The following is a 23,134-nucleotide window of genomic DNA, read 5'->3' as shown; positions in this document are numbered from 1 at the left end:
TAAATAAAATAAAAAGTTACTAAGATCTAAACCTCCGCGAGGTTGAATCGGGTTTAGGTCTTAGCGCGATAAAAAAATATACAAAAAAAAAAAAAATATACAAAAAAAAAAAAAAAAAAAAAAAAAAAAAAAAAAAAAAAAAAAAAAAAAACTAAAAAAAAAAAAAAAAAATAAAAAATGTAATAAAAAAAATGTTAAAAAATATAATAAAAAAAATAATAAAAAAAACAGAGTAAAAAAAAAACAGTAGTACTAATAGTTTTAAATTTAGATACTAAGCATATATTTTGTAAAAGAGAGAATTCAAAACACATTGACTGGCCAGTTGGTTGCTTAAACCAGTGCCAATAAAACATAAACACACACACATTATTTACAGCTGACATTTCATCACTATGATAGTTGACTGACACAACATCGCAAAAGCACAGTCTTTTTGTCATTCAAATTTCATTAAACTACTTCACTTGATAGTGGTTCTAGCTAGACTGACAGCGCAGGTGACCTCCTTGCTATGTGCTGTCGACATCGACCGCGACTTAACTAATAGCATCCACCGCGACCTACACCTCCACCTCAACCTACTTGTTCTGTTCTTACCCTTAGAGTATGTTTTGTTTAATACAGTTGAGTCCGCGAGTCTTTACCCGTGCATCATTAATACCTGGCGAGATAAAACACATACTTTTTATTTAGCATCATTCTCTTCCACACATGAAATTAATGACAAACAAGCTGCCGCCTGTTATTAAGTAAAGACACATGTTATTTTTATGAACGATTTAGACTCAGTGCATTGAAAAGAGATAGGTACAAAGAAAGACGATTGGGGATGTCTTCACATATTTTAAGTACAATTTGTGACATTTTGGTTTGTTTACTTTTGTGGCTGTCAGTTTGTTGAATTTTTTGCTGTTATTTTGTCGAATTTTTCATTTTGAAGTTTTTTATAGTATACAAACTTTGTTTTCACAACTAATTTTGGAGTTAGAAATTTTGTAATAAGTTATTTGTTATAATAAGTTATAATGTTATTTTACGATAAATTTTGACAACATACAAAGCTAACCTCATTGTTGACACAGTTGAAGGCTTGTGTTTAAGGTTCCGCCAAAGTGAATAAAATAACAAAAAGAAAATATGTTATCCGAATTATTTTATAAATTGTTTATTTATTTATTAATCAATGATAGTAAAATAATTTATTAAGCTACTTCAAATGTAGCTGTAATTATGCACCAAAATTTTAAAGCAAAACTTATTGACATTCTATTTATTTGATAACGTCAAATTTTATACTATAACCCGTGATCGGAAGAATATCCACTTGCCGTTGCGTTTAGTAAATTTCCGACTTATTTCGTATGTTTTAAATGATGACGCACGGGTAAAGACTCATGGACTCAACTGTATTTACTATATTCAATTTTTTTAGAATACTGGGTACTGCCTGTAAAGAAATACATAATTATGACATGTCTGCATACTCTTCAGGTCTACCAAAATCGTCATCAGACAACTCTTGAACCAACCTTACTTTGTATGGATGAAATTTATTATTATGCAAAATTCTAATTATGAATTTTTTGTGGCATATCACATTCTCTGGATATTTGTCTAATCCTTAAGTGTAGATTGATTTCTTAAGATGACAAACATCTAAAGATTTGTCCTCATTGGATGCAGTTTTTCTGCATCATAATTTTGATAAATTTTTCATTGAACCTACTTGTTCAACTCTTTTCGGCACAGCGGGTTGAAATTTGAACGACCAAATTTTTTTACATGGTGCACAGTGGTCCAAAAAATGAACCACTTACTAATCTATTCTTATCAAGTTACACCTACGCAAGAGGTTTGTATTAAGTACTTATTCCCTCTGTCTCTATTAAGTATAATAATTAATTGGTAAAATTCTCACTGTTCAGTTATCAGTCAAATGCAAATGGTTATCAGTTTTTCTTGAAAAGTGAAGTCATTTTACAACTGCAATTTAATGTTTCTGTGCCACAAGGGTCTAGAAAATCTATAAAATCTCGTGCCGCAAAGAGTTAAACTCTTTTAACAACTCAAAGCAGATCTTGTTGTGGGGTGTTGGTTGGGATAAAATTTAGTAAAGATATTAAAGTAAATGTAAGATACGAAGAGGACAGAAGTGAATTTTTCTAAACACTGGAAAAGTCTAACTATCAATCCTCCATTAGTGTACTGCATCTTTCCAACCCACTTCAGAAGAACGAAATATAGCAACATAAATTGGCTGAATCAAATGTGTTGCATTCTGATGGAAGGGCTACCAATATAATACCATGTTCAGCAAGAAACCTATTTTAGTATGTAAGTAATGTTAAATGGGATACATGAACAGAAGTACCCACAGATTTTGATTTCTGTCAACCACTTATCAAAAATATATGAAATGAACTCATAAAAGGAAACTCCTGTCATCTATCCACTTTCTAACCACCCAGTACCCCTTTCTTCAGGATCACTAGGTGCCTTTTTTGGAATTCTCTCAAAGTTAAATAATATAACCATTGTCAGTACTAGGTTACCAGCGGCATTACCTGTTATCAGGACTGTTAGGCATTAATTTGTTGGTAAACAGTTTTGTTACCTTTTCTTGCCAGTACTATGTTTCCTTTGGGGCTAAGGAAAAATACTGTTTCATCTGCATCAAATACTCAACTTAGCTCATTTAGTAAACCAGGTTCTTCTTGTCATCTCTAAAGGGATTCTGATTACCCAGCTCTTTCACAAATACCTGAAATTGGACATACATATCGTCATCCTAATCTGTAAACTGCGTAACTCCATAATTCTCTGAAAATGAGTTATTAAGTACCATCACCAATTTCAAAAGTCCCTACTTGTCATTTAAAAAAGGATGCTTGTGCATATTTTTACCAGATGACTAAATAGCAACTTCTTCGTATACACTGTATCTCCCTTTCCCCATGGATGTCCCCATTTTTACTTCTTTTCGTTGTCCTTATGCCCTATAAGAGCGTCGGACTTTGGTATCACCTATCCATCTTTTACCCATTTCTTCCACGCCTTCCGGTCTCCTGCCATTTTCTTCATCTGTTGCACTGTTTTCCCTCTCTTTGTCCCAATTTCCTCGATCTGCTCCATCCACCCCTTTCTAGGTCTGCCCCTTCTTCTTTTCCCCTGTCTTTTGGCATCTGTCACCTTCTTTACTAGTCTGTTCTCGTTCATCCTAGTTATATGTCCAAACCAATTCAGTTTTCTTTTTTCAATTTTTTTCTCTATTGGTTCCTGACTTAGCACGTTTCTGATGTTTTCGTTCCTTTCCCTGTCCATCTTCGTCTTTTCAGCTATTTTTCTCAGCTGTTTCATTTCTGCTGCATTTATGGCACTTTCATGTCTTTTATTTGTGACCCATGTCTCGCTTGCATATAGAAGAGTTGGTACTGTGATTGTATTATATACATGCATTTTTGTTTCCTGGCTGATTTCCTGTTTTCCCAGTATCGTTTTATTAATCGCATAATATATTTTCATAGCTTTCTTTGTCCTACTTGCAATTTCTAGGTCTAGCTTTCTGTCATTCAATATTATCGTGCCCAGGTACTTGTAGGCCGTCACCCTCTCCAATTCTTGTCCTTTACAGAACACTTGTGTTTCGCCTTCAATCTCCTGCTCCCGCTGACCTATTTTCATCGTCTTGCATTTGTTGATGTTTATTTCTAATTTCATTTTCTCTATTTCCTCAGTCCATACATCAGTTAGTCGCTGCATTTTTCTCGGGTTGTCTACTAAGAGAACGACGTCGTCCGCATACAATAATCCTTCTATCACAACTGGTGTTAGGTGCGTGTAACCTATTATAAGTGGTTTGTTCTTCTTTTTACATTTTTAAATAATTTATCCATAATTATGACGAATAGGAGTGGGCTTAGGCTATCTCCCTGTTTCATACCCTTGTTCATCCTAAATTCTAGTGATCTGCTACTTCCCATTTGTACTTTTCCCACCACTCTGCTGTATGTACTTAAGAATCAAATAGGCTATTTATAAAAACAATAGAATGAGGTCAAATCACGCACTAACCCCAGCATACAAAACAGCATAGGTATCAGTGATAACCCATATTGCGCCTGTGGTGGAATGGGAGATCTACAGCACCTCATATTGGAGTGTGGACAGTACAGACAAAATATTAAAGTAATGTATGAAAAGTTAATTGATCTAAATTGTCCTTTACCTGTCAATTTAAATGAAATTCTTTTTCCAAAAAATAAGCAGATGTTACAATGTCTTTACGAATATGTAACATCCTGTAAATTTAAATTTTAAATAGGCTTAGATAATAAAATTAAAAATTGTAAAAATATCACACAAAATTGAAAAATGTATCCATTAATATATTATAACACCCTGTAAATTTAGATAATAAGTAGGCTTAGATATTAACTTAAAATTTTTATTGTAATACCATACAAAAAAAAAACAAATAGTCTGGCTAATTGGCTATGTCAAAGCCATTAATAAAAAAAATAAAAAAAAAATTATCTCTAATAGTTGCCTCGTTATTCCCAGCTCCTCCATAGGATTCCACAATACTTTTCGGTCTACTGAGTCGAACACTGCTTTAAGGTCTATGAAGGTCATATATATATGTTTGTTCCCCGATCATTATTTTTTTATATTATATTTCGTAGTATGCTTATGTTGTCTACTGTTTGCCTTTTGGCTCTGAATGCTGTTTGTTCATCTTCAAGTTTTTCTTCTACCTCTGTTATTAATCTTCTTTATATTATTCTCGTATAGAGCTTGAACACTACTGATGAGAGGCATATATCTCTATAGTTTCCACAGATGGATTCTTCTCCTTTCTTGTGAATTGGGATCAGTAAGTTTTCTTCCCATTCTCTCGGCATTTTGTTTGTTCTCCATGCTTCTCTCATTATTTCCAGCAACCACTTCTTTCCTTCTTTCCTTATCCATTTTATCATTTCGGGATCAATTTTATCTGCTCCGCTCGCTTTTCCTATTTTTATTCTACTTATCGCTTCTTCCAATTCTTCTGTACTTATTTCTTCCATTTGGTATTCGTCTGCTGCTGTCTGTTTTATGGTTCCATCTGTCTCTATTTCTTCACTTTCTTCGCCCATATATTTCTCTTCATAATATTCTCTCCATACCTCTAGTATCTCTGTTGTATTTGTCTTTAGTTTGTTGTGTTTGTCTTTTACTCCTCTGAGTTCTTTTCTTTCCTCTAAGGCTCCTTACTTTATTCCAGAAGCATCTGTTGTTGTCTCTGTAATTTTGGTTTAGCGATTCACCGAACTTCTTCCAACTCCCTTTCTTTCCTTTTCTAACTAGTTCTTTCACTGTGTTTCTGCGTTTTTGGTATTCTTTTTTATCTTGTTCCTCTCTTGTTGTATTGTATTTTTTCCATGCCCTTTTCTTTTTCCTCACTTCTTCCTGTATATCTGCATTCCACCATTCCGTCTTTTTGTTTAATTTTCTGACTGTTAGATTTCCGCATATCTCTTCTGCTTTTTTCATTATTATCTCTTTAAATTTTTCCCATTTTTCCTCCATATCTATTTATATTTTCTTTCTCTCCTCCATTTTGAACTCCTTATCAGTTTCTTCTTGATATCTCCTTTTCTTTTGCTCATCTTTTAGCTTCTTTATGGCTATTCTGCTGTATTCTATCTGTTCTTGTTGTACCGGTTTTCGCCATCTCTGCCATTACCAGTCTGTGATCAGTTCCGATCTCTGCTCTCTGTTCTGTCCAGACTTGTTTTATATTTTGTTTTATTTCTTGCGTGTAGACTACGTAATCTATTATGCTTTTTGCATCTCTGCCTTCTGCTACAAATGTATATTTATCTTGTAGTACTTGCTGTGTAAAAAGTTTCCTATTAATAGGTCATTTGTCTGGCAGAATCTGACCATTTTAATTCCATTTCTGTTTAGTATCTCTTCATCATGTCTTCCCATGCACCCAAGTCCTTTGTTTTCATCTTTCTCTATCCTTCCGTTCCAATCTCCCATTAACACTACTCTTTCACATTTTTCTCTTATATCATCTAGGGTATTCTGTAGTTCATTGTAGAAACCTTTCATTTTTTCTTCTTCCGTTCCTTCTATTGGTGCATATATTTGCACCATGTACCATTCCTCTTCCATTTCTATTTTTATATACATTATTCTCGACGATATAGGTTTGAAATCTGATACTCTTTTTTCTATTGTCTCTGTGACTACTTTGCCTACTCCTTCTTTCGCTCTAAGTTCTTTGTCTACTCCGGAGTAATACATCGTGTAATTTTCTGATATATTTTCTTTTCCTCTTCCACATTTCTTTGTTTCGCTAATACCTATTATTTGCATTTTAAATTCTTCCATTTCTTGCTCTAATTCGCATTCCCATTTTTACAAATAACAAAAATAATGTATCCTAACCATAACAAAAATACTAAACTAAGTATTAAATAATTATTAAATATTGTTAAACAAATGATTATAATTTAAGAAAATTAAATTTCCTGAAAATATTATTAAAATGAAAATCTCTGACAATTAAAATCAAATGAAATGAAGACTCCAAGGTAAAGGTCACTCATCTTCGATTTCTAACATACTCAGTCAGGCAGTGCTTAAATCTTACAGATCTTATATCCAGCAGATCATAAGATTGACTAAAGTCATTTCCCAGTGTCTGAATCCTGTTAATTGGAGAGAATTTGCCATAGTTTGTGTGATAGTGTTTTATAGAAAATACGGGCATGTCTCTAAAAATTCTAGTGCTACATCTAAAGTTGATAAGACTTAATAAATCAGAACAGTCGGTGGTATGGTCAAGTAGTTTATAGAGAAAAATTAAATCACATTTAGTTCTGTAGTCCTCTAAGGAACTGATATTTAGCCTTGACCTTAATTCCACTGAAGACATGTTCTTTAAGTTTAATCTATAAGCACAAATCCGGAGAAACTTATTTTGAATTTTTTCAAGGGTGTAAATACGGTTAAAATAATATGGTGACCGTACTATAGAATAGAAGCATAAGACAAGATGCTACAGACGAAAGTAAGATATAAAATTCTATATGTGGGTACGGAAAGATCTCAAGAGTTTCTTGTGATAAAATCTAGATTACGGTATGCTTTATTCGACAGATTGTTAATGTGTGGAATAAATGACAAGGAACTGTCAAATAACACCCCCAAATCTTTTATTTCAGTCACTCTTGATAGAAGGCTTGTATTAATGTGATAGTCAAACACAACATTATTTTTAGATTTGCTAAAGGATATAACAAAACACTTATCTTTATTCAACTGGAGACAATTGAAAAGAGACCAATTGTATAGAGAAGTCAAGTCTTCCTGGATCCTTAGACAATCAGACAGATTTGGAACTTTAAAATGTAGCTTAAGGTCATCAGCAAATAGCAAAAATTGACAAACTTTTATTACCTCAGAAATATCATTAATAAACAAGTTGAAGAGAAGATTACCCACATGTGAGCCTTGTGGGACCCCTGAACTGACCAAGATAGGAATCGAAAGTGAGCCCTTTATAAAAACAAACTGAACTCTTTCATCAAGATAACTACTCAACCATGAAAGAAACCACTCAGGAAAACCAATACATCTTAATTTAAAGATGAGTAAAGAATGGATCACTGTGTCAAAGGCCTTCGAGAAATCAGTATAAATGGAGTCCACTTGGTACCCATCTTCGAAAGCCCTGACAATGTAATCATGATATAAAACAAGATTTGTAGACCTAGATTTACCCTGCCTAAATCCATGTTGCTCATTAATCAAGAGATTTCTACAGTGCCAAGTAAGATATTTGTTTAAAATTAATTCAAAAAGTTTGGGTGGAGATGGCAGATAACATAACAACAGGCCTATCATTTTTTATATTGTCTCTGTCACCGTTTTTAAATACCGGAGTTATATAACTGTCACGCCACTTACTAGGAAAGGTATGTAGTCTCAAAGATAAATTAAGTAATACATGTAAAGGTTTAGATAAACTTTAGACACATCTTTTTAAAAAATATGTTGGAATATTATTAGGGCCATAACTGAGTTTGTCCTTGAGACCATTTATAGACTCAAAGGCTTCAGAAAGTCGAAATTTAGTACGAAAAATATGTAACTCCCTAGTTTGTCGTGATATTTTCAAGAAAAAGTTAGTGCTAAGTAATATTAAATACTTGTTAAACAATACATATACAAATGTTAGTGATATGTGTATCTAAGTATAAAATATTTCCGATTTACCATCCTATCTTTTAAAATGGGAGATACGTAGTATTCGCATTAGTCATTAGAGAAATAGTTTTTTGTGTCTCCTGTAAAATTTGGATAAATGGAGTTACGCAGTTTACAGATTAGGTTGACGATATACAGGGTGATCCATTTGAAATAACAAATTTTATCATTGTCATTTATTACATTGTCATTTATTACAAAACCCTCACAAACAAAAATTTAGATAAATCATGCAATCTGTTTTTGAGATAATTAAGGTGTTTCATACTTAAAACCCACTCTGTACACATTTTTAAACTGATTTAAATAACTGATTCTTTAATCTTTCACAAATAGCTGATAAATTACTCTTATAGAAAACTTTTCTTGATTTATCTTCATTCAATTGTAAACTAGGGAGCAATGTTTGATACTTTTTGATCTTTTACCAATTTCATTCCACTGCTGATTAAACAGTTTTTATTAGTTCATATTACCAATCTGAAACAAATATCTTCTTACAATTCATTTTCATGTTTAATATTCAAGGATTGTTTATAAAGAAGAAGCCTACAATGCAGAATGATTACATTGTTGTGCAACAGGGAAACCCAGGTTCTTTAAAATGCCATACTTATGTAATTCAAGTAACATTTAAGCAGATACCTTGTTATATTAGTCACCTGTATTTATCTATTTAAAAAACAAAAACATTTAATTTTAAAACTTCACACAGAGTCTGGGCAAATTATTCAGGACAGCTACCAATTTCTGCATCTTATTTTATGTTGGTAAACCGCAAGGAATTAATTGCTAATTTATTGGTGAAGTTTTACTCCAAGAAATAATGGCTATGCTTTTACGTAAAGCTATATCTCGCAAATGAAAAGGGGTACAGGGCCCATCTTGGCGGCATATTTTATTGCTAATTAATTGATGTTGATTTGTACATTGACCTATCTATACCCAAAAACTTTTTTGTTCAAAATGTTATTTTGAACAAAAAAAAAGTTATTTTTTGAATTTTTTTTTGGAAAAATTATTCAACCAAAGTTTTAACCAAGGTGTCCGTGATTTCTTGCGGATTTGACATTACAGTCTAATTTTTGATATGCTTGTGCACTTAGCTATTTTAAATGTTTTTGGCAAATATCTCAATTTTCACAAGGATGACTACCTACTCCACTTTTTGGGGTAGTTTTGGGGGTTGATCAATGTACCAATTAACAGCAATTAATAAGCAATAAAATATGCCTCCAAGATGGACCCTGTAGCCCTTTTCAGTCCTGAGCTATGACTATGCTCACTTTACCGTAAAGTTAGCATAACTAGTGATGTAAAATTTCCGGGAAGATAGGAACGCCGGAAAGTTTCCAGAAACTTTCCGGGAATATTGGAAACTTTCGGAAACTTATGGAAATATTGCATTTTTATTAAAATTATTATAATAAATTATACAAATCAGCAGTTAGTTTTACTTATTTTTGTGGTATTACGACTACAGAAAAAATCTGTTAAAAATTAAACGTCCAAAAATACTTTTAAAATTTATTTAACTTAATTAAAAAAAATACTCTGAATATTTGTTATTAGTCATCAAAATTAAAACTGAAAAAGTTATTTTATTTAAAAAAATATTAAAACATACAGTAAACAAACCAAAATTGATTATATAGGAACTTACTTCAGGTAATCTGTACCTATTCCTTTAAGGGCACACCAAAATAACATTTTCAAAATGTCTCCAGGGCCGGAACACTATACCGTGAACGTACGCTGTGTACGTGCACCCCCAATCTTTTTGGTACAGTTTTCCCCCACTGCTCAAGGAATTTTTTTGACAAATGCTATAAGTATATAGAGTATAGTATAGATAGTATTAAAGTAGAAACTTTTTTCTTAACTAATAATAACAAAAGGAACTACAAAATTCTTAGGAATTTAAAAAAATATTAAAACATACAGTAAACAAACCAAAATTGATTATATAGGAACTTACTTCAGGTAATCTGTACCTATTCCTTTAAGAGCACACCAAAATAACATTTTCAAAATGTCTCCAGGGCCGGAACACTATACCGTGAACGTACGCTGTGCGCGTGCACCCCCAATCTTTTTGGTACAGTTTTCCCCCACTGCTCAAGGAATTTTTTTGACAAATGCTATAAGTATATAGAGTATAGTATAGATAGTATTAAAGTAGAAACTTTTTTCTTAACTAATAATAACAAAAGGAACTACAAAATTCTTAGGAATTATAATTTTAAAATATATAAATAAGTTTATTCTTGTGAGTCAGAGACATTTTCTTCACACAAGCTGGACTCAGTATTATGAAGACAATATAATTAAGAGTCTCTCTCAATCTTTCATTTTTTGATATGGATTTAGAGTGTTTCTGGTTTCAACAGATGAGTTATAGAAAGACTCTCATCACATGCCATTTTTCCATGTTTATGATCTTTCACCTATACCTATCTATAGTCAGTCTATTTATTATGTATGAAAGAGTATGAGCTATAACTACGCTCTGTTTCGGCGTAGTAATCTGGTAACCCAGTATTGTAATTGCCAAATCTTTTAAAGTTTTGGTGCACATTCCTTGTCACCAGCTTATACAATCTACTGACCGTGCTGTAGCCAAATAAAATCCCTTGACCAAAGGTCTGCTTTTGCACAGAACTTTGTTAGTTCTGTAAAAATGTTTTCTTTTTTGTCAATAAAGGGACGATTGATTAATATCTTGTCTATACACTGCATAGCTCATATATGCTCTTCACCAGTGAGGCTTTGTCCTGTTAAAGAAGAATCAAGTAAATTTGCAGCATAGTGCACAGGCTTCACTGCCATTTTTTTCTTTTTTATAATTTAGATAAGCATTCTTTTTCCTCAGCCCTACTGATTGGAAGTAATGGAATATTCTCGGTAAAAATATTTTTTGTATCCTTAAATGCCTCGACAACCTGGGATATTTTAAACATATTGCCTTCCAATCAAGTACCTAATCCACACACAATTGGTGTTAGAACAACTGCTACTTTTTGCAACTTTATCTAAAATATTTCATCATCCAGACAGTTTGTTTAACATTCTGTGAACATTTTAAATTTTCTCCCTTTATGACCATAAGCGTCGTTAAAGCGCTTTTAGACGCAATAAGGTTATTTATACAATTAAGGATTGAACCCCACCTAGTTTTTACAGGAAGTTTTAATGTTATAACTTTCTTGTAGTTTTAATTTTTTTCTTTTTATTTATTATTTATTTTTGAAATATTCCCATGAATTATACCTATACTACAATGATAATAAAGATGCACTAGAAATAAACAAACAAAGTCACATTAAATGTTCCAGGAGCACTCCCAAATCATGATTTACAATGTTTATACATTGTAAATCCCAAATCATGGGAGTACTCCTCATAACATTCAACGTGTCTTGGTTTGTTTATTTATAATGTATAAAGTATAAAAATAATAAAGAATGTTCAAAACAATGTTCCTTTTGTACTTGGAAGTGGTACAGGTTCGCCGGCCGTGTGAATTAAATAGCGCTACTTCCATGTAAATTCAAATTACGTCAATGACTCTTAAGTCCAAAAGGTTCTTGGATATATTCTCAAAAATTCTCAGAAATATTATGGAAACTTCTCGGAAATATTCTCGAGAAATTTCCATTGAAAGTTTCCGGGAATATTCGCGGTCAGGAGAATATTTAAATTTTTTATATGCGAATATTCTCGGAAACTTTCCATTGTTCGCGAATATTCGCTTGGAAATATTCTCGGCTCACATCACTAAGCATAACCATGGTTTCTTGGATACTGCTACGGCAATAAATTTTTTTTCCTAATAAATTAGCAATTGATTAGCTAAAAATTATAGCCTTACTTTGAATTCAGTCTAAATGAATGGACATATTTATTTGAACTTTACCGACATATTTATTTAGCAAACTTTTGGTTTTGGGTCTTGTATTTTTTGTGTACAAAGGCGTATTAGTATAATTATCATAAAAATCATTTTGAAGGCAAGGTATTTATTTTGTTTATAAAATATATTAGTTTTTTGTAATGAATAACTCTTCCTGTTCGAACTTTCTCAATTATTTCCTTTTTTTTTATTCATGAACCTGACTCACTATACTCACTCATTGACGTAAATCTACAAATGAAACTATGAAATCTGACATTACTGAAAACATTTAATTATCTGCAGGAGTTTTTATAGCAAGACAGAATCAGACTAGTTTTTGCATTAGTACCTAAAATAGTTTGAGTATTTATTGTTTTTCTTCTGAGTCGTTTTAATACTTCATATTGAATTCAATATTTAAAGGATGATTTAAAAATCTTTTCGAAAATATCTAGTCCTGACGATTCCGAAAATCTGCAATTTCAATTAAATAAAATACAGGCTTGGTGTAAAGAAAACGAAATGAAGCTAAATGTCAAAAAGTGCCATAAAATTAGTTTTTATCAAGGTAGAATTCAGTTTGAATATAAACTTGATAACACACCACTAGATTGTGTTAATACAATAAGAGATCTTGGAATACTGTTTGACAAATCGCTAAAATTCCCAGATCATATCGATTCTACCATTACAGATGCTTGGCTTCATGAAACGAAACTGCTATGATTTTAAAAGTCCCAATACCATAAAATTGTTATACTGTTCTCTTGTTAGACCTCACTTGGAATACTGTTGCAGTATTTGGTCACCTTACTATAATGTTTACACAGAAAAAATTGAAAAAGTTCAAAATAAATTCCTTAGGTTTTTGGGATTTAAAATTAAAATTAGAGCTATTAATGGGAGTAACAGGTTTTACAGTTATGACGAAAGAGCATATATAAATAATATCAATACCCTGGAAGAACGTCGTTATCACCATGATTTGAAAATTCTGTATAGTTTGTTAAATGGTACAGCAAATAGTCATTATTTATTGTCTAAGGTTGGTTTTAACCCTAGAATACGGGACCGTTTTTTGCCAAACGAGAATGAAAAAACAATTTGCCTTAATTTTTTGTTACTAAAACACTTAAAATCAAAATAAAAACAATAATAGCCAGCTGATTTATTATATGACATAAACACGGGGCTTTCGTAAAATTTACGAACCAAGCGACGAAAAATGGTCTTAGAATTGGAAATTATAACAACCGTCTGCTAAATTATCAAGCTCAATACTAATGTGGAAGGTAGTCAATTGGGGAAATCGTTAAAATAAACGAGAGTGGACAAAAATGCCCAATGTATTATGAGCGTCGTACAATTTACGAATGACCCGTATTCTAGGGTTAAAGTTCCTTCATACAGTACTCGAAATGCAGTTGAAACCACTTTTCATGTACCATTTCATCGATGTAATTATGGCCTCAATGAACCTATAACTAGAATGTTACATCTAGCAAATCAAAATACTGAGAGGCTTAATTGTTTTATCCTGTCCACCTTTACGAGCCTGTTTCTAATTTGTTCTGTATGTAATTTATTTCTTTTAACTATTTTAACTATTATATTTATGTGTTATCTGGGCCCTGATTCTAAATCAAATTTCGACACTAAACAAGTCGCTTTCAATATGGCGACGTCGAAATGCGACTGTGCGAGCCTTGTGGATTTTAGTTGAACTAACGAAATGACGTCACGAAATAGCGACTCCAAAAAAGTGGTTGAAATTATAATTTCGATGTCGAAATTATTTGACACGGAGATGAATGAATGGCCAAAAGCGAGGTTAGGTTTAGTTTAGATGTGTTTTGTTTATTTCTTGCAAGGAAAACTAAATCAAAAGGTATTAATATGGTTGGGTTTAATTGAAATTTGCTTGTTTTGAGGAATTAGATAGAATAGTATTAAATTTCATCAACTCAATGAAAGATGTAAGGTAATAATCTAAGAAAATTAGTAAAAAACAAGGAAAATTAATTACCAGCTATTTTATTGCTGGACATGCTGAAATCAAATCTTAAGATTTCCTATATTAGTAATATAGCTGTGCAAAGTCCACAGAAAGTGTGCTATTTTGTTTATAAACAAATTAGCGCTCCGAAATCTTTTTTTTTAATTATTGCTCTAGAACTCCGAAAATTTTAACTTTAAACCAAAACACTCGCATAAAAATTGACAGTAATTTAATTCTGCACATTGATAATTTATTCCAATTTCCTTCGACGGAAATTTTCCTAGGAAAATTCGGGTTTTCCAAACAAAATCTTTAATTTTCAACTAAAATTTGAGAGAAGTAATTATTTATGAATAATTAAATAATTTGGTGACAGTGACATAAATCTTTTTTGTTACAAGTGTCTTGAAGATATGAAAATTTATGTACAAAGAGGACCGGAATTAAAAGGTATCTAATGGTTCAAAGATTAAAATCCTGTTGTTTAGAACTGTCGCAAATGCCGGTCAAATTTGACCGGTTATACCTGGAATCACTCCTCGCAATTCAATTTTTTTTCTTCGAAAAGGGCACAGAAGCCGTGCCCTTTTCAACAGCGTTAACTTAATTTAATTTAATCTAATATTTTCTGAGGGGTTCTATTTGTTTATAAGCCAAAAAAATGTTTCTTTACAACATTCCTGAGACCGCTCAAATGGTCCAATTTCAATCCTGTAAGGTACGTTGAATAGGTATAGTGCTTTTTTATACTAAAATCATAGTTATTCTGGTGTATCATAATCTTTCTGGCTATTATTTCGACCGAAATTTTTTAATTAACATTTTAATTATTGCTAAACTATTGGTTATATTGTCGCCGGTCTACTACTGATATAAAGAGAGGGGCTAAATTATGGAATAAATTCATTTTCTCTAAAATGGACGATTTTAGAGAAAAATCCCGAAACAGGTCGATTTTTATTTTTAAATTAAATTTTTTTGGCATATATTTCAAACTAGTGACGTCATCCATCCGAGCGTGATGACGTAATCGATTATTTTTTAAATAGGAATAGGGGTTCGTGTTGTAGCTCATTTACAAAGGCGTTCAATTCTCTACTCAGTATAGGGCTTTTCATGCACAGTCATTTATTTCGAGCTTCTGTCATATTTCGTATAATCCGTAAATATTAATATTATACACAGATTATTCAACATATGACAGGAGCTCGAAACAAATGACAATCGATGAAAAGCCCTATTATAAACATTAATATCATTATTTATACAGGGAGGCCAAAAAAATTTTTGAATTAAATTAATTGACGCAAGAAGAACAATGCATGTAATTTATTTAACTCAAAATACATTCTATTGCTGTCAGAAAATAGAAAAAAAAATGTTTATTTTGCAAATAAACATTGCTTTTAGCTTAAATTAAATGTTCAAACTGCCAATAGGTAGGAGGGAGGCTGCTTGTGATTTAATTTAAGCGAAAAGAATTGTTTATTTGTGAAATAAACCTTTTTTTCTATTTTCTGACAGCAGTACAATGTATTTTGAGTTTAATAAATTACATAATATGTCCACTTTACATCAACAAGAAATTGACAAAGTTATTCAAGGCCAAATTTGTCGTGTACAAAATGTATGGTTTGTAAAAGAAAATGAAGGAATTTGATGAAATAGAACAATTGGATATGTTTTATTTTGTCAAATTTCTTTATTTTCTTTTTATTCACGGCAAAATTGGATGTAGAATTGTGTTTTGTATAAGTCAAATTTGACCTTGAAGAAGTTGGTCAATTTCTTGTTCAATTTATTGTTGATGTAAAGTGCACTATACATTCTTCTTTTTGCGCCAATTAATTTAATTCAAAAATTATTTTTTGGCAACCCTGTATAAATACCTAATGATATTAATGTTTATATTACTGAATAGAGAATTGAACGCCCTTTCAAATGACCTACCACACGACCCCTATTCCCATTAACAAAATTATCGATTACGTCATCACGCTCAGATGGATGACGTCACTAGTATGAAATATATGCCAAAAAATTGTAATTTAAAAATAAAAATCGACCTCTATCGGGATTTTGCTCCAAAATCGTCCGTTTTAAAGAAATGAATTTATTCCATAATTTAGCCCCTCTGTATAATCTACTATAATAAATCTTTCATGTCATCAATTATTTAATTATTAATAAATAATTAGGTACTTCCCTAAAATTTTAATTGAAAATTGCAGATTTTTTGAGAAACCTCGGGTTTTCTGAGTAAAATTTTTGTTGAAGGAAATCGGAAAAAAAAATAACTTTGTGCAGAACTAAATTACGGTGAATTTTTATTTGAGTGTTTTTGGCTCAAAGGAAAAATCTTAGGAGTTACAGAACATGCACTAATTGAAAAAAAAAATGAAGATTTAGGAGTGCTAATTTGTTTATAAATAAAATAACACACTTTCTGCGGACTTGTCATACCCCATATTACTAATATATGCAATCTTAAGATTCGATTTTAGCAATAAAATAGCTGGTAAATAATTTTTCCCAAAAATGGCATTTTTTCGATAATTTTCCCAGACTATCAACAAATTCCAATAAACCGGAGCGCCAACCCAAATTCTGAGCAGTGCCAACATGATAAGGTTAATATCCCCAGTTGTAACTAATATCGAAATGAATAAGAATCGCTATACTCTGCGGCTGTCATGGCGGTGTCGAAATGAAATTGCGACTGTCGAAATGAATTAGAATCAGGCCCCTGAAGGTAATATCGCCAAGCTAAGGTTTAGAATTTTTTTCTCGGATAGTGGGTCATATTAAAAAAGATGTCGCAACTTGAGCTGTTCAATGAACTACTTGAAATTACGTAGAATCCACTAAAAAAATAATTTGGGTATTTTTACACATTTACTGGACAATTAAAAAAAAACGTAAAATTGGCAATTCTGGGTCAAACTTTGTACAAATCAAATAAACGGAAACTATAAAATAATGTAATTTTGATGAGGACCCATTGAAAACATTTATAAGCTTGATAGCTTTCTCACAATTAATATAATTATTAGAAGTACTGACTGAAATTATTGTTGGCGTAGTTTCTGTTACGTTACTAATTGCCATTGTATTAACCAAAAATAAATTGAACAAATAAAAAAAATGCAAATACTAGATATTTATGATTATCTTAAAAGTTTGAAAATAGCGAAACAGAGTGAATAAAATAAAAAAATATGAAAAAAATAAATTTTTAAGAAACGCTTTTCTTTAGTTACGAGTGACTAAAATTAAAAATATAAAAAAATCAACTAAAAAGCAAAAAATAAAAAAAAAATTGAAAAAACCTAACATATTCGTCAAAGAAAAGCGTGGCGCGTGTTCATCGAATAAACGGTTTTCGCCCCACGCTTTTCTTTAACGAATGTGTTAAATTTTTTCAATTTTTTTTTATTTTTTGCTTTTTAGTTGATTTTTTACAGTATTTTTAATTTTAGTCACTCAGCTTTAGTCTAACTAAAGCAAAGAAAGCGTTTCTTAAAAATTTATTTTTTCCATATTTTTTTACTTTTTAGTCTTACACTTTTCAAACATTAAAATATATCGTCATGTTTATTAAAATATGTATAAAACATATGTACATACTAACATTGAAAAGTAGTAAGAATCGGCAAAAAATTTAAAACTTTATTGTTTATTAATGAAGCATAACGTAAATAATTAACGTAAAAAGTAAAATTATGTAGGTATTGTTCATATCATTAGCTATACAATCCTTAAAAGTTTCAAGTTTTTACATTGTAAAAAACAAGAGAATTTAAATGTTTTCCATTAAAATCGTTTTTTTTTTTATTTAAACAATTAATAAACATGAAAAAATTTTTTTTATTGACTATTCGTGTATTGTTCCCACGAATGCATATGTCTGCAAATTTTCATTCATTTACATTGAAGAAAAGGCAGTCAAATTGACGTCTAAAGATTTGACGCAAACTATTGAACTAAATAAAGCGTTTAAAAAAATGAAAACAAATACAAAATGAATATAATTCGACTAATAACCTCAAGTACTTCCGTGAGAACGTTGCACCTTCCCAGACCAAGTGGCCTTACACCGGAACGGTGGAGAACGTTGCACTTTCCCAGATCAAGTGGCTTTACACAGGAACGGGTGGAGAACGTTGCACTTTCCCAGATCAAGTGGCTTTACACTGGAGCGGGTAGAGAACGGGTGTGAGCACGTTGTACCTTCCAGATCAAGTGGCCTTTCCCTGGAACTGGTCGAAATTCTAAACTGTATGTAGTCGGTATGGTAGCCGGGATGTTGTTGCTTCTTCTGTGGAAATGCTTCACCGTTTCCAGGGTCTAGTAGTCTAGTGGCTTTTCACTGAAGCTGGTTGAGAAGATTTCACGAAGTTGCTAGTAGCGCCTCCCCAGAACTTCCGAATTACTTTGTGGCTTTACACAACAAGTGGCCTTACACTTGGAATTCTTCAAAGTTGCTTACGGGTTCCTTCAGTTTTCCTTCCTTGTGGCCTTATACTCGGAATTCAAATACTAAGTCACTAATTCTCCAATTTCTCAATTAACGATTAAAATCGATTAAAAAAAGGCTTTACTTTTTTTAATTGGAAATTCTACTGACTGCCTTCTTTTTATTCTGTATAAAATGATGTGTGTTCCTTGGAGAATTAAGTAAAACTACTGAACGAAATGCACAAGTTTATTGAGTTATTAACAGCTTAGGGTACAAAACGATACTACTAAATTAATGAATACAAACTATTTCTTAAAATCTTTCATAGTCCTGGCACATACCATTGACACTTCGAAATTATCAGGGTGTGTATTTCTCCCTTTTATTATTATTCCTTATTGGAATAAAAACGCACACAGTGGCGTGCTCGCCATAACAAATGTACCACAAAAAAATTCACTGGAATGGGCAGTGGTACATATTCCGTACCCTATTTACATTGATTTTCTGTAAACCATTCAAATAAGGTAAATTTTGCTGTAGAATTTCTACTCCTGAAAAAATTAAGTAAACATGTAGTAGCCTAGAATTGAATAGTTACATATTTTATTGTTCCAGGATTTCCCTTAATACCTAGACTGGAGTGCAATTGCAATCATGTTGGGCAGCCCTAGTGGGTCGGGTGTGCCAACACAAAGAGGGTTGTGGCCATTGGGAGCTGTACAAGCTCCAGGCATAGCCACGTTTTCAAATGATGGTAAGTACACAAATACAATATGTATTTATTTATTTCTAACAAAAAAAAGTTTAGAAAATGTTGTATGGGTGATTCCATTTCACATCACTCAATTTTGGATCAAAAAACTTTTGGATCTCCGATTTGTCTGAAAATTTGTATATAGCATCTGCGGGATGTAGAAATAAAACATTTAATGTCGAATTGTCTTCTTCTTATTTTTTTTTTCTCAAAATGTTATTTTAAGCGATTTTACAGTGATTTGGTATTTATTTAAATAAATTTGCATTTTCTATCGTAAAGTATCAATGGAAAACGTATTTTAATAGAAGGGACTCAAAAATGTCATTATATGGCATTATATCAAGTTATTTTCAATTTTCATAGTGTAGAAGAGAACAACGCCAACAGAAGTAAAAGAGAACAACGTCTTTTCAAATGAAATACGGATTGAGAGGGGCGTCAGATAGGGCTGTGTCCTGTCTCCTACTTTGTTCAATTTGTATTCAGAGGAAATAATCCAAGAAGCACTAGAAGACCTAACCACGGGAATAAAAGTAAATGGCCGACCAATCAATAATATACGGTTTGCCGACGACACTATTTTATTAGCCGAATGTCATGAGGATTTACAACAAATGGTTGACAGAGTGGTAGAAGTCCGCCAAGAAAACGTACTGTCCCTAAACACAAAAAAGACACAATTTATGGTAATTACAAAAGCTCAACAGCGCCAAGAAAGCATAACAATACATGGAGAACAAATTAAAAAGGTTGAAAATATAAATATTTGGGTACAATAATTAATGAAACTAATGAGTACACAGAAGAGATTAAAGCAAGAATAGGACAGGCAAGAAATGCTTTCAACAAACTAAAAAAAGTACTCTGTAGCAGGGACATTACAATTTCTTTAAAGATAAGACTTCTGAGATGCTACGTGTTCTCCGTATTATTCTATGGGTTGGAGGCTTGGACATTAAAGAAGGATGTTTCGGACAGATTAGAAGCCTTCGAGTTACAGAAGAATATTAAGAATAAGTTGGGTGGATAGAGTCACGAATATCGAGGTGTTGAGAAGAATGGGAAAAGATAAAGAGGTTTTAAATACAATTAAAGTCAGAAAACTGCAATATCTGGGACATGTTATGAGGGGCGAGCGTTATAACTTGTTACAATTAATAATACAAGGAAGAATACAGGGTAGAAGGAGTCGCGGAAGAAGACGCATCTCCTGGTTAAACAATTTGAGAGCTTGGTTTAATTGCACTTCTGCTGATCTCTTTAGAGCAGCGGTATCGAAAGTGCGAATTGCCGTGATGGTTGCCAACCTTCTTAGAGGAGATGGCATATGAAGAAGAAGATAGTGTAGAAAACGTTAAAATACCGTTTTTTTTTACATTTTCCTCCATTCCCAAAATACATCGTAATCGACTTGGCTGAAAATTTCTCCACAGATAGCCAAAACATAGGACTTTAAGTGGTTAGAAGGATTTGAATTATATTAGAATACCAAAAAAGTTACATGCAATATCATAGTCAAAAATATAGGCGTCTACTGTAAGTACAATTAACTCGGAAAATATCGACCTCACGACAAAAATTGTTAAAAATAAATTGTAATAATTGTAAATACGATATATTTGGAACAATTTCAGTTCCCACCTTTTTTGTCGAAAAGTTAAAAATGGCGGAGATATTAAGCAAAAACGGTTCTCCTTTAAAATCAAGATGGCGGCTAACGTAACGGAGGAATTCATTCGCGATTTTAAATTTAGGCTACTATTGACCCCCCTAAAGATTAGAAAAATAAAATTTGGGGCAGCTCGGCATGCAAGGTCACATGCTATCTCGACTGGACTAATATACTTTTGAGCCTGATATTATTGCATGTACTATAACTTTTTTGGTGTTGTAATATAATTCAATTACTCCTAACCACTTAGTCCTATGTTTTGGCTCTCTTTGGGCAAATTGTCAGCCAAATCGATTATAATGTATTTTGGGAATGGAGGAAAATGTAAAAAACGGTATTTTAACGTTTTGTACACTATACTTCAACTATTTTTAATTGAAGGCGTTTCATTGGCAACAGCGCACTTAAAACGAGTCACCAATAGTTCACTTGTCAGCTTTGCAGTGGCGTACCAAAATAATATTTTAATTATTTATTATTTATATAAACAGGTAGGTAAGTAATTACGTAAAAGTTAAATCTAAGATCTATGTAATTATTAAATTATCATGTATGTTTTGACAGGTATTTTCTAGTTTTCTAACAAAATAAAGTAAATATTCTTCTGAATCTATTTCTTTGTGGCATCTTATGCAATTACGTACAATATGATGCATGTTTGGAATAAATTCGTTATTTCGTAAGCCACCGACTTTAAGGAAAGTCCTGAAACAGGTCGATTTTTACTTTTAAATTATGATTTTTGAGACATATACCGTACTAGTGACGTCATCCATTTGGGCGTGATGACATGATCGATCATTTTTTTAAATGACAATAGGGGTCGTGTGATAGTTACTTGAAAGGTTATTCAATTCTCTATTCAGCAATATAAACATTAACATAATTATTTATACAGGGTGTTCAAGAAATTTTTTTTTTAATTAAATTGGCTCAAAAAAATAAGAATGCATGAAATTTATGGTTTTTGATAAATATAAACATTGCTTTTCGCTTAATTTTAATGTTCGAGCTGCCACCCATCTGATCCTTGACAGTTTAAACATTATTTAATTTAAGCGAAAAACAATGTTTATTTGTGAAATAAACAACATTTTTTCTATTTTCTGAAAGCATTAGAATGTTTTTTGAATTAAATAAATTACACACATTCTTCTTTTTGCGTCGATTAATTTATTAAAAATAATTTTTCTTAGACACACTGTATGAGTAATTATATGACTGTTTATATTACTGAATAGATAATTGAATAAATAACCCTTCAAATGAGCTAGTACACGACTCCCATTCTCATTTAAAAAATTCGCCGATTACGTCATCACGCTCAAATGGATGACGTCATTAGTATGATATAAATCATAATTCAAAAATAAACGTCGGCCTGTCTTAGGATTTATCCTGAATGTCGCTGGTTTACGAAAGAACGAATTTATTCCAATCATTTGCACCGTACTGTATCCAATATTAGTTATATTAATGATTATACACTATTTTACTTGGAAAATAAACCACAATATAAGTTGAATAAACAATTCATTTGACGTTTCGACTTCCACTTCTGAAAGTGATACGTACCTATTAATATTTTGTATTTTGATAACGATTTCCGAAGTGAAAGTCAAAACGTCAAATAAATTGAATTTTCAACTTAAAGTGCGGCTTATTTTCGAAGTAAAATAGTAAATAAAGTAAAATTTTATTAATAGAGAGTACAATACTCAATGATGCCAACGTTCCCATTTTGGGACATGGCTAATTCCGACAATTTTTTTCAAAAAGTAATGAAAGAATTCAAGCGCAGTATAAACTATTTACTAAGGTAGTCAATTGGCTACCTTACTTGAAAAAATAATAGCAATAGAATAATTTTTGCCGACTTGATGACAAAAACCGTAAAACGAATAAAAAAATTGAATTTTTGTGCTTTTTACTTTTTTTTTTAAGAAAATGAACCCAAATCTAAGTAAAATTTTTTGATAAACTAGCAAGCCCCTTACCTTTACAAAACATTATGTAGTGCGATTTACAAAAATAATTGCATAAACAATCCTAAAAAAATGTTTTAATAGGTGTTCCCAAAATGG

At 31.8% G+C, this 23,134-nt stretch overlaps 1 protein-coding gene across 2 annotated transcripts in view; it reads left to right on the top strand.

The window, feature by feature from the left end:
* LOC114332288 (protein winged eye) overlaps positions 1-23,134 on the top strand; it is a 251,400-nt gene that overhangs the window by 18,808 nt on the left and 209,458 nt on the right. For both annotated transcript variants that reach the window (XM_050649543.1, XM_050649542.1), the window contains exon 2: positions 19,237-19,375. In XM_050649543.1, coding sequence (XP_050505500.1) covers positions 19,276-19,375 — 100 coding nt within the window. In that variant the 5' untranslated portion in view covers positions 19,237-19,275. The remainder of the gene's footprint in view (positions 1-19,236; positions 19,376-23,134) is intronic.

This window comes from Diabrotica virgifera, chromosome 4 (genome assembly GCF_917563875.1).
Source record: "Diabrotica virgifera virgifera chromosome 4, PGI_DIABVI_V3a".
Lineage (NCBI taxonomy): Eukaryota > Metazoa > Arthropoda > Insecta > Coleoptera > Chrysomelidae > Diabrotica > Diabrotica virgifera.
Note: the sequence above shows the minus strand (reverse complement) of the source record. Positions and strands in the feature narration are given on the sequence as shown.